Raw genomic sequence first — 13557 nt, 5'->3', positions numbered from 1 at the left:
TTATTCCCACTTTCAATTAACCTGTCATGTTTGCCTGCTCTTCTCCAGGTCTCAGAGGATGAAGCCCTCTTCTCCTCATGTTAATAACCAATTCTTCCTTCTAAAGCTCCTTCTTCATAACCTTTTAAATTGCAAAAGTAATTTGTGTTTTTCCCTGGATTCCTGTGATGACTGCACAATGGCACAAGTTGACTAAAACTCATAGAACTGGGTACTTTTTATGGCACGTAAATTATATTCAGTAAAGGTCCTAAAATAATTAACATAATAGAAAGGTAGGAAAAAGGAAAAAATCATCCAAAATACTAATTCTTTATTTCAATACCACTAGTATTATATAATCCTTTCTAGAGTTCTTTTTTTTTTTAATTTTTATTTATTTATGATAGTCACAGAGAGAGAGAGAGAGAGAGAGAGAGAGAGAGGCAGAGACACAGGCAGAGGGAAAAGCAGGCTCCATGCACCGGAAGCCCGACGTGGGATTTGATCCCGAGTCTCCAGGATCGTGCCCTGGGCCAAAGGCAGGCGCCAAACCGCTGTGCCACCCAGGGATCCCGACTCCCTTTCTAGAGTTCTATTTTTCAAATAACTTTTAAAGAAATTGTAAAATTGCATAAATTCTTTGTAAAAAAGTTGGAAAAAGCAAAAAAAGAAACACCCCAAAATATCACCCCCAAAGATAACTACTATTGCTGTTGGCATATGTAATTACACCTTTGTTTTTCTGACTATACGCAATGTATTTTTTCCCTATTATTCTATCACCATAATAACTTCCTTGTACCTAACTTTTTTCTTTGAAATAGTGACAGACAGACATATCATCTGTTCCCATGATCCCAGTTTCTAGGTATTCATACCTTAAGGAACTCCCCACACCCTGGGTGTAAACAGGATCTATGACTTGCTTCTAGCCAAAAAAATATGGCAAGGATCAGGAGCTGTCACTTTCATGATAACATTACATAAGAAAATAACTGATCTTACTAGAAAACTTTCCTTTGCTGGCTTTGAGGTAGCAGACAGTCATTCTGGGATGGCCCACATGACAAGGAGTCAAGAATAGTCTTCAGCCAATAACTAGCTAAACATTCAAAAAAAAAAAAAAAAAAAAAAAACTAGCTAAACATTCAGGCCCTCAGTCTGACAGTTCATAGAAAACTGAAAGCTGCCAACAACCACCTGAGTTGGAAAGTAGATCCATTCCAAGTCAAGCCTCAGATGAGACTGCAGACCCAGCTGACAAGTGACTGCAGTCTTGTGATAACCTGAAGCAGAAGGCCCAGCTAAGCCAGAGGACCTACAGAAATTGTGAGCTAATGTCTGTTGTTTTAAGCTGCCAAGTTTATGGTAATATTGTTACACAAAAAGAAAGAAAGAATGTAGTAATTTATTAGAATGCATTTCAGACCAATAAATGTTATTCCACAAAATATTTTTTAATGTCTGCATGGTATTTCACAGAATTGGTATTGCACATTTTACTTAACCAATCTGCTCCTGTTGGACATTTAAGTTACTCCCAGTTTCTCATTATTTTAAATAATGCTGCAATAAATATATATCCTTGCATGAATACATTTGCCCCATTACTAATTTTTTTTCCTCAGAATAAATACCAGGAAATACTTATTTTTGTCCACTTGTACTCAGGCCTGCATCCCCTTCCACTTCCTTCGAGTCCTTGTGCACTTCCACCCTTTCCCTCTTGGCTCTTTCCTCTCAAACTATAAACATTCCCAAGTCTCTTTCACTCTGAAAAATAAAAATCCTCCCTGACCCTGAATTCCTCTTCAGTTACTACCTTTCCTTCTTCCCTTCTCATTCAAAATTCTTTAAAAAAACTTGTCTATGGGATGCCTGGATGGCTGAGTGGTTGAGCATCTGCCTTTGGCTCAGGACATCATCAGTCCCCCACTGGGTTCCCTGTGAAGAGCCTCCTTCTCCTGCTTCTCTCTCTCTGCCTATGTCTGCCTCTCTCTGTGTCTCTCATGAATAAATAAAATCTTTAAAAATAAAATAAAAAAATAAAAAACTCGTCTACAGTGACGATCCCCATGTCACTTTCCATTCATTCCTTAACATTCTCTATCAGCCTCCATTCTCAAATTGTTTCACTGAAACTATTCTTGGAAATACTACCAATGATTTCCTAATTACTGCATAGGTTCTATTCCTACTTTACTGGACTGCTAACACATTTGACCCTTCCTGATTGAAATTCTCTTTTTTCTCTCTTCTATTTTTTTCTCTCTCTAGTCATCTCTTCACAGCACTGTTTAAGGACCTATCTTCCTAAGTCTATCCCTAAAATTTTACTTTTATAAAATTTCATCCTTAGCCCTCTTCTTTTCATTCTTTGTTCTTTGGGGAGGTAGTGTTAATTACTCTATGTTGGGGCAGCCCGGGTGGCTCAGCGGTTTAGCACCGCCTGCAGCCCAGGCCGTGATCCTGGAGTCCCAGGATCGAGTCCCATGTCGGGCTCCCTGCATGGAGCCTGCTTTTCCCTCTGCCTGTGTCTCTGCCTCTTTCTCTTTGTGTCTCTCATGAATGAATAAATAAAATCTTTAAAAAATAAGCAAAAACAAATTACTATATGTTTGCTGATAATGTAGACTCTTTTTTCTCTGGCTCTCATTATTTCCAAGCTCTGGAAGGATATATCCAACTTTTTACAGGACTTATAATATCTGCTTAGTATATGTGTTGCCGAAGCAAGCACATAATATCTGTTTATACCAGAAGTACTCCAAATCTAATCTATCCTCCCCCCCAGAAAACCTCACTCTTCTGGCTACATTATTATTTTGCCCTTGTTGATGATACTGGCATCTGTCTAGTCAACCAAATTAGAAACCTAATAATAATCATTAACTCTTCTTTCTATCACCAAATCTTGCCAATTTTATCTCCTAAACACCTAAACCATCCCTTTCTTCTCTCTTCTCAGTCTCATCATGTTCTGTAGTATTGCCTTCCACAAATAGATCTTCCAGATGCTATTTGAATTGTCCATCTGGTTGTTTCAAAAAAGAAAAAAAAGTACCTTTAAGAGATATACACTGAAATATTTACAGATGAAATAGTATATCTAGGATCTGCTTCAGAAATTATGTGTGGAGGGGGGAGGAGGTCAAAGTATAGATGAAATAAGATTGGCCATGTGTTGATAATTGTTGATGCTGGATGACAGGTAAATGGGAAGAGATTCATTATCCTCTTCTACTTTTGAATTGTTAAAAACAACAAATAATCCATTTAAAATGCCAATTCTTTAATGACCAACACTTAGACACATACACATCCCTAATAAAATAAAGTCTATGCTCCTGAGAATGAAAATCAAGGCCTTCCTTGAGAAATATTAGATCACCATTAGGATCACCATTAGTACTTTGACAAGTACACCTAGAGTTTCCAGCAAACTATTACTACATGCCTTCATACATTTGCAAATACTGTTCTTTCTGCTTGGAACATCCTGCTAATTAAGACCTGCTCATTCTTGACTAGGCATAGCTTCTTTCAACCCTGCTGCCAAGAGGTAAGATGCCTCAACTCTGTTCTCACAATATCCTGTGCATATTTCTATTATAGCCCTTACCCTTACCTCATTGTATTGAAATTATTTGTTTCCTAGAGCAAGATCCTATTTTATTCAATTATGGTTCTCCATCTTCACTGAATAAATAAATTAATAGGAGTACCAGGTGGAAATAGATGGGGAAAAAAAAGTCATGCAAGGTAGTTTAATATTTATTACACAAAATTTCATCTTCATAACTATCCAGGGAATTAGATACTATGATCTTCTTTTACTGATACAAAAATTGTGGCTCAGAGATGTTAAAGGGTCAAACTAAATGATTTCACATAATAATATACACTTTCCAATAAAATGGTACCTTATCTGTTTCAAATAACATAATAATCCCTACTCCTTAGGAATAGTTTTAACATCACTGTTTCAACAGAGAGAGAATATATACAGACTAAAATAGGTTTAAAAAGAGCTCTTTAAAGAGCTAATGTAATCTGTGGGTACACTACCTTAGAGATTATACTTTAGTGATAAAAAGTATGGAGAGAGAGGACTAGCCATATTCTCTCAGCTATACCAATAGTTTTTATCTACAACTCTCAGATGGAGGGCCATGTAGCTTAGTTTCTAAGGGAAACAGCATTTCCTTCCAAATCTTTCCACTTACACATTAAAGTATGTGGCTTAGCAAATACTGGAAAGGCATACACCTGGAAACCTCAGTCAATAATGGTTAAATTTCTACTTATTTTTACTTAGAACACAGGAGACTGTGTTGAGGTTAAATATAGTACAATCACAGAGGATCTCCGGGTGGCTCAATGGTTTGGCCATAATAATAATATTTAATAATATTTAATAATAAATAAATAAAACCTTAAAAATATATATATATAGTACAATCACTTGTATATGTCTATTACTGACACTATTTTAAAGAGAAACCGTTGGGATCCCTGGGTGGCGCAGCGGTTTGGCGCCTGCCTTTGGCCCAGGGCGCGATCCTGGAGACCCGGGATCGAATCCCACGTCGGGCTCCCGGTGCATGGAGCCTGCTTCTCCCTCTGCCTGTGTCTCTGCCTCTCTCTCTCTCTCTCTCTGTGACTATCATAAATAAATAAAAATTAAAAAAAAAAAATAAAAATTAAAAAAAAAAAATAATAAAGAGAAACCGTTGGGTTTGGGAATTCCCCTAAGTTAACATTCTCCTACTTACAGACTTTGCTATTACAATGCTTTATGCTTATGAGTGATGTTTTTAGTGTTAATCACTCACCTGCATTGGCTTTCAGGTCTTCAGGTGTTACCATAACAACAAATCGGATTGCACGTTCATTTCGAAACATCTCATAAGACCATCGACGGATAGACCGCATGCATTTCACTGCTGCAATGCCATTGTTGGCAATAAGAACCTGGGAGAATGGTGGGATGGAAATTGGAGAGAAAAGTAGAAAAGGCAGGCAATGACAAAGGAAAAGAAATGAGATCATTTCTGTAGATCCATCTTTCTCTGAAAAGCCAGATTTTCAATTAGAAATTTGCATTGCTAGTCTAGGCAGTTAGGAACCAGCTCCCACAGAATCAAGGGATATTTTAAAATATTAGCTAAGCAAATACTTCAATATGTGCCAGCTAAAACTTACTGCTTTTAACTTAATTTCTGAAAGAGGAAAAAAATGACAATTTTTCAAATCTTGTGAATTTGTGAATTATTCTACCATACCTGTTACTAGGGGAACAGAAGACTAACTTCAGAGGGATGATGTATTATTAAGGAATGGGGGGATCCCTGGGTGGCGCAGCGGTTTGGCGCCTGCCTTTGGCCCAGGGCGCGATCCTGGAGACCCGGGATCAAATCCCACATCAGGCTCCCGGTGCATGGAGCCTGCTTCTCCCTCCGCCTGTGTCTCTGCCTCTCTCTCTCTCTCTGTGACTATCATAAATAAATAAAAATTAAAAAAAAAAAAAAAAGGAATGGGGACAACTAAACAGTGTAATGTCAAACAGTATTCTCTGCTGTAGTAAAACAAGGCAGAGTCCTGAACATGTGTAAGAATGCTAGCACCAACCACTATCTCTCTCAAAATGCTTAACCCTAAATGCCTTAGAATTGTAGAAGCTGCCCTACAAAGAATGGTCACAAAAAAAGAGTAGAAGAATCTAGGATCCTGAGACGTCTCTGTAAACAAACCTCTCTTGACCTGCCTTGCAGTCATGATCCCAGGATAACAGAGGCTAGAAGATATACAATATGTCTTTTTTTTTTAAGATTTTATTTATTTATTCATGATAGTCACACACAGAGAGAGAGAGAGAGGCAGAGACACAGGCAGAGGGAGAAGCAGGCTCCATGCAGGGAGCCCGACGTGGGATTTGATCCCGGGTCTCCAGGATCGCGCCCTGGGCCAAAGGCAGGCACTAAACTGCTGCGGCACCCAGGGATCCCTACAATACGTCTTTATTGGAGGATTAACAGAAGGACACCCCTGGAGCAATACTCTTAGGAGTGGGAATATAGATCCCCATGCTTTATTCTTTGAATCATTGTGAACTCTTCCAGCCAAGTCGTCCTTTCGGCTCTGACATGGTTTATATAAAAGGGGCACAGAATTACTCTAACATTTCAAAATATTTGTAATCTCTTTAGGTATTTCATATGGTGTATTCCCTCTAAGCATCTTCAATACATGCTGGAAGCCATTAAATAGTGTATCAAACTACTCAAGCCTTCTGCTCTGCAACTCCCTCCACTCCCTTAGCTCTCGATCCAAGGCAGTGACATATCTCCTCACCACTATCCCACAAGCTGATCAACCTACACCCTCTTAGATTGGTGCAACCCAATGCCATAAACCATAGGACCTTTTAAAAAGAACTTTTTGACCACCACTTCATCTTTTTAATTAACTCGGCCTAAATTATCAGTGGTAAATACATAGAAAATGGTGACATTCACAGGACACTATGAAGGAAGAGAGGTGAATTCTGCAGGAAGAGGCAGTCTCTGAAAATCTAAATGTAAGTTGTGAGCAAATCTAGACAAGTCTAGGCATCAAATCTCATGAGCTTCTGAAAAAAAAATCAGCAAGTTATAACTTACCTTCTCAATCACTTTATTTCCCCCAAAACGAGTAACAAATTCTGCTGGAGAAGCTACAGTGAAATCTCGCTGAGAGTCTATTTTCTTTCGGTCTCGACCTTGCTTCACTAGATGCAAGCCAGACATGCTGGACCTGTAAAAATAGAGAAATCATGAAAGCCTATAGGTAGGAATTTCTCACAACATCTATCTCCCCTGGAGATCTGCTTTTCTCTACCACCCTTACAACAGCCCTTCCAACTGCACCCTCGTGAAGATTGCATGCTGACAAATCACATACTTTTTGAATAAAAGGGGAAAAAAAAAGATCTTTGCTTGGGGAAATTTAAGAAAAAATACTAAGTGTTCTTGAATAAAAGATAATATTAAGGCTTACCAACAGATGCCATCACAAAGAGACAGGCAAAGGACTGGCGGAAATGAGATGGTCAAGATAACAGAGACTGGGAATGCTAAGCAAATAGCAAGGCTGTTACTGGATCATGATTCTGGCACATGGATGACCTTCACCTTTGTATCTCTGGGCTCCATTTTTTCTTATGAGAGGACAGTTTTAACTGCCTACTAAGCATTTTATTTGTGTATTTCACAGGCATTTCAAAATCAATAACTCCAAAACCAAAAACTTTACAAGGCGGCATAGTATGTCATATTTCATCAATTATAAGATGTTCCTCCTTTAAAAAAAAAAACTTTAAAAAATATTTGAAATTGGGGGTACCTGGGTGGCTCAGTTGGCTAAATGTCTGCCTTTGGTTCAGGTCATGATCCTGGGGCCCTGAGATCGAGTCCCATATCAGGCTTCCCGCAGGGAGCCTGCTTCTTCCTCTGTCTGTGTCTCTGCCTCTCTCTGTGTGTCTCTCATGAATCAATAAATAAAATCTTAAAAAAAGAAAAGAAGTAAAACTCCTCAGCTAGAGTAACACTGATACCAAAACCAGACAAATAGGGCAGCCCAGGCAGCTCAGCGGTTTAGCGCTGCCTTTGGCCCAGGGCATGATCCTGGAGACCTGGAATCGAGTCCCATGTCAGGCTCCCTGCATGGAGCCTGCTTCTCCCTCTGCCTGTGTCTCTGCCTCTCCCTCTCGCTTTGACTCTCATGAATAAATAAAATCTAAAAAAAAAAAAAAAAAAAGCAGACAAATATGTCACATAAGAGGGAAAATCTAGGTCCGCTTTCTTTGTGACTACTAATGCAAAACTCTTAAATAAAATATTCTAAATAGTAGGGTATTGGTGCCAGGATGGGCAAAATATTAAGGAAAAAAAAAGTTATTCCATGACCAAGTTGAATTTGTCCCAGGTATGCAAGGATGGTTTATTAGAAAACCCATAAATGGGGCACCTGGGTGGCTCAGTCAGTTAAGCGTCTGCCCTTGGCTCAGGTCATGATCTCAGGGTCTGAGATTGAGCCCAACATCAGGCTCCCTGGTCAATGGGGAGTCTGCTTCTCCCTCTCCCTCTGCCCCCTCCCCCTGCTCATGTTCTCTCTCTCTCTCTCTCAAATAAATAAAAATACATAATGTGGGACACCTGGGTGGCTCATTGGTTGAGCGTCTGCCTTTGACTCAGGGTGTGATCCTGGAGCCCAGGGATGGAGTCCCACATCAGTCTCCCTGCATGGAGCCTTCTTCTCCCTCTGCCTGTGTCTCTGCCTCTCTCTCTCTGTGTCTCTCATAATAAATAAAATCTTAAAAAAAAACCCACAATGTAAAACTCTGTTAGACTTCTCAGCTAGTGCAATAAAATCAAAAAAAATAATAAGTTAGAGGCATTAAGATTACAAAGGAGGAAGTTAAACTGTCATAATTTGTGAGTGATATAATTGTTTACAGAGAAAACACAAAAGATTCTGCATTATTAGAAAGAATAGGAGACCTCAATCAAGTACCGAGAATTAATATACAAGAAGTCCACAAATATATAAAGAAAACTATGTACAGATTATAAATTTAAAAACATATAAAGTTAAAACAACTAAAATTATATACATTTTTGGGAGACACATATAGATACAATAAAACTACATAAACAGAAAGATAAAAGAATATGATGAAAAAGTGATAAAGGAAAATAATTATCTGGGTGGGAGAAGGGCTGAGAACAAGAGACCACATGGTTAAATCCAGGTGATGGCCAGGGACCAATCTTTGTTTTCAGTGGTGGGTTTTCAAATTCTTTTTATACATTATTTTTTAAAATAATGCAATAACTAACCAAATAAATAAATAATAGTAGGCCACAAATGGACCAATGAGTGTGCCAGGAAGGATTATGTTAGATGATTCTATACATCTAAATTTATTATTTTTTAAAATGTTTTATTTATTTATTAGAGACAGAGAGAGAGAGAGAGAGAGGCAAAGACACAGGCAGAAGCAGACTCCATGCAGGGAGCCTGACACAGGACTTGATCCCAGGTCTCCAGGATCACACTCTAGGCTGAAGGTGGTGCTAAACCACTGAGCCACCCGGGCTGCCCTATATATCTAAATTTAAACACAAACACAATCCTCCTCAGAAATCAGCTGTCAAAAAAAAAAAAAAAAAGAAAGAAAGAAAGAAATCAGCTGTCAGTTATTTAGGGAGGGAATGAAGGGATAGGTAAGTTATAACTTAGAATCAATAAGGAGCTTGGGGCACCTGAGTGGCTCAGTTGGTTGAGCAATCAACTCTTTTTTTTTTTTTTTTAAAGACACATTTATTCAGCGTCATGATCAGACTATTACATTTAGCAATCAACAGCATGGGTGCAAAAAAAAAAATCTACATTAAAACCCTTTGTTGGAATGCTTTACACTTTCCACAGAACAGAAACTAAAATAACCTGTTATACAATTAGTCACAAATACAGTCCTCGAGTTTTTTGCCCATACACATGAGTATTGTCTAAAACATATCTTCTTTGTAGCAGCTAGGCCCTGCCACCACTGTGCTTGGCTGAGTTCACAAATCTGTTGTAACCTGTAGCTTCCCTGTCACTTCTCTGGCTCTCCTCTCCTGCTAAGCTTTGTTTCCTGGCAGTAATTAAAACCTTCTGCCACTGCCATAGCTGCTGCTGCTGCTGGAACCGCCATAGCCACCTTGGTTTCGTGGTTTGGCAAAGTATTGGCCTCCACCACCATAGGGGCCAGAGCTTCTGCCTCCAAAATTTCCTCCTTTCATGGGTCCAAAATTTGAGGATTGATTGTTGTAATTGCCAAAATCATTATAGCTTCCGCCACCTCCAAAGTTGCTTCCATCATTACCAAATCTGTTATAGCCATCCCCACTGCCACCGTATCCACCACCACCTCGACTGCCACCGAAGCCACCTCGACCACTGAAGTTCCCTCCACGACCAAAGTTGTCATTCCCACCAAAACCACCTCCACGACCACCACCAAAGTTTCCAGAACCACTTCGGCCTCTTTGGCTGGATGAAGCACTAGCCATCTCTTGCTTCGATAGGGCTTTCCTTACTTCACAGTTGTGGCCATTCACAGTATGGTATTTTTGAATGACAATCTTGTCTACAGAGTCGTGGTCGTCAAAGGTCACAAAAGCAAAACCTCTCTTTTTGCCACTGCCTCGGTCAGTCATGATCTCAATCACTTCAATTTTCCCATACTGTTCAAAATAATCTCTTAGATGATGTTCTTCAGTGTCTTCTTTAATGCCACCGACAAAAATCTTTTTCACAGGGATCCCTGGGTGGCGCAGCGGTTTGGCGCCTGCCTTAGGCCCAGGGCACGATCCTGGAGACCCGGGATCGAATCCCACGTCGGGCTCCCGGTGCATGGAGCCTGCTTCTCCCTCTGCCTGTGTCTCTGCCTCTCTCTCTCTCTCTGTGACTATCATAAAAAAAAAAAAAAAAAAAAAAAAAAAAATTAAAAAAAAAAAAAAAAATCTTTTTCACAGTTAAGTGGGCACCGGGTCTTTGAGAATCCTCTCGGGAGACAGCCCTCTTTGGTTCCACGACTCTTGCGTCCACCTTGTGCGGCCGGGCGTTCATGGCCACGTCCACCTCCTCCATGGTGGCGGACGTGACGAACCCAAAGCCTCTGGAGCGCTTGGTGTTGGGGTCTCTCATTACCACACAGTCCGTAAGCGTCCCCCATTGCTCAAAATGGCTCCTCAGACTCTCATCGGTCGTTTCGAAGCTCAAACCTCCGATGAAGAGCTTCCGCAGCTGCTCGGGCTCTTTGGGAGACTCTGACTTAGACATGACCGCGGTGGGAGGGGAGACTTTAACGATGCTTACTCGGCGGCGTCCAGGGGCAGAAAAGTGAGCAATCAACTCTTGATTTCAGCTCAGGTCCTGAGATTGAGCTCTACATCAGGCTCTGTGCTCCGCAGGGAGTCTGCTTGAGATTCTCTCTTTCCCTGCGCCCCTCACTCCTCTAAAATACATAAATAAATCTATAAAAATCATAAAAAAAGAATCAATAAGGAACTACCAATATAAAACAAGAAAGGAAACAGAGTCTTTATTGATGAAATTAAAGTGGAAAAGGGATTGGCCATAAGATCTAATCAATGGTTTAGAGTGTTCTGAGGATCATTTATAATCAAAGCAGGGAGAAAAATCTATCTTACTTTTAATGATGATATCCTTCACATATCATATTCTGCAGTAAGGTACCATGCTGAAAACAAAGGGATCAAGTATAAAGATAGAATAGATCTCAGTATCTTTACCTCTCATCTATCTTTTCTCAAGAAGCTATTAGAGAATGTTATCCTCCAAAAGGATGAAGTGAAACAAGACAAAGGAAAAGAAGAGATGTAAGAAACAGAAGAGCCATTAAAGAAAAGAGAAGGGGATTCCCTATGACAGTTCAAATCAGAGAATGAACTGCTCCAGGAAGGATGTCCCCATGGAAACAGTAGACAGATCACCTGTTATATTCACCCACAGAAAACCAAAACTCGGTGTGTGTAACATGTATACGTATGTTTTGCTGATAAATGTGTGTGTATGTATATGTATGTTATATAGATATATAAAGTAAAACAATGTTATATATGTATGTTTATATATATATATCAAGTGCTTTTTACTTATTCGACACTTAATGGAAGTTCTGCCTGATTTTCCCCCAGAGTAGAAGAGGTCAAATGAAAAGGAAAGGATAATTGTTCTAAAAACAAATTTTGTCAACTTGGTGTTTATTGCTTATTCTCTATTTCCACAAAGGTCCAGTTTAATTTTCAGGTAATACTGTTTGGAATAAAAATTCTAGATTGCAAAAACAAGAAAATAAAAAAAGAAAATGGAGGCCTTGCTGACTGCTATTGAGGCCATCATTCAGGTCTTTCATGTTAATCCTCTGATGGTGAGGCACACAGACCTGCAGGAGGCTTGAAGAACGCCAAGAAGGCCTGACTCACTTCCTCCTCAGCCTCAAGTTCTACAGGCAGGAAGAAGATCCCAGGGTGAGAGAGTCTGGCCCCCTCAACAACCCCAGTCAGGCTGCCCACTATCACATTCAAGGGCAATGGTGGCAGGTACCTTCCCTGGCCCCAGAGACACATTTTTAAAAAGTTTTCTCCAAACTGCCTTCCACAGGGAGGTATCAATTCTCTTCATACTACACAGAATTGATATCTTCCTTTGCAGTAGGTGAAGAGACTTCACTCGAAAAATCAGCCCCAGTCAGTGAGCAAGTCTGACATAGACTGAGTGAGATCCCTGAACGCGAGAACAGGACAGCAAGGTCTGTGCAGGGGTGCTTATTTTCAAGATAGCTACAACATCAACCATGTGCTTGGGTATCTTTGATTCAAATTCTGATTGTAAAAGAAAGGTTTAGAAATCCAGGAGCAGTTATGAGAGTTTTTATTCCTTTCCTTTAAAATAAGTTTCTTAAAGATAAAAAAAAAAAAATTCATCGAATCAAATTCCCCCTAAGTTCCAGGGCTTAGCTGTCAATGCCTTACTGTTTTTTAAAGGTATATATTGCCCAAAGATGGCATACTAAAACTTACCTTTGAAGCATGTAATATCTCATCTCCTTAACTTCCTCTGCAGAACCCTCCATATCAAGATGGCAAAGGAATGGAAGATTTTTTTTCTTCTGGCTTCAGTCTTGTAAACACAAGCTGCAGTCTGTCCCCCTGTTGCAGGTGCTTAAAACCCAGGAGGACAAGAGATACCGTGCCTTCTGCCTACTTCTTGGCCCTGCTTCAGTCAGACTGGAGTATTCCTGATGGCTTCAAACTACAGTCTTTTTGTCTACTCCGTCCCCCATTTCCCTATTATCCCACCTTTCTTCCTTTTTGTATTTTCTCCCTCAATTGGGTTCACAAACAGAACTGGCTGATTTCCCCAGAGGACTAAGAGGTAAGGGGGAGAAATATAAAAGCTTGTATAACTAGAAGACCGATCTTAGCTCTGCATTACCCGCAGCAAACGTGTTTCAACAACAGTCACTTTCTTCTGACAGTCACCAGAGAAAAGCTCCATAGTCTCTCCTGGCTGCCAGGAGCACATGACAGGGAGGGCCTCAGGCAAAAAGAAGACAACTTTATAAGGACAACTAAGTCAAGAGAATAATGGGGTCATGAAATCCAGAGGGTGAGGAAAGCACACAGCCTAAGCAGGTAATTTCTGAGATCCAATCAAAACAAATAATACTGATTATCAGCCTGCGAGAAGAGGAAAAGCAGGTCAAGTGGTAAAGAAAGCAAGTAGAAAGGAAAGGACATGGCACTACTAAGGAACTTTTAATAAAGTGGGAGCCACAGTTCTAATTTTCAAGCCAAAGTAGTGATACATGAATGCAAAAACCTTTTTTAAAGCAACAATATCTGAGATTTTATTCTCCCAAATTTGAGAGTAAGAATGGAGCTGAGACAAATAGGATATAGAAAAGACGTGGATAAAATACATGAAAGGAAAAGGGGGGCCCAAATATTTTAGACATAAGAG

General features: G+C 39.9%; 1 protein-coding gene across 7 annotated transcripts in view; it reads right to left on the bottom strand.

The window, feature by feature from the left end:
• Positions 1-13557, bottom strand: part of ACACA (acetyl-CoA carboxylase alpha) — a 294471-nt gene that overhangs the window by 187154 nt on the left and 93760 nt on the right. For all 7 annotated transcript variants that reach the window (XM_041723740.1, XM_041723744.1, XM_041723742.1 and 4 more), the window contains 2 exons: positions 6645-6777; positions 4818-4956 (listed from right to left, as the gene is read on the bottom strand). In XM_041723740.1, coding sequence (XP_041579674.1) covers positions 4818-4956; positions 6645-6777 — 272 coding nt within the window. The remainder of the gene's footprint in view (positions 1-4817; positions 4957-6644; positions 6778-13557) is intronic.

The sequence above is a fragment of the Vulpes lagopus genome, chromosome 12, assembly GCF_018345385.1.
Source record: "Vulpes lagopus strain Blue_001 chromosome 12, ASM1834538v1, whole genome shotgun sequence".
Classification (NCBI taxonomy): Eukaryota; Metazoa; Chordata; class Mammalia; order Carnivora; family Canidae; genus Vulpes; species Vulpes lagopus.
Note: the sequence above shows the minus strand (reverse complement) of the source record. Positions and strands in the feature narration are given on the sequence as shown.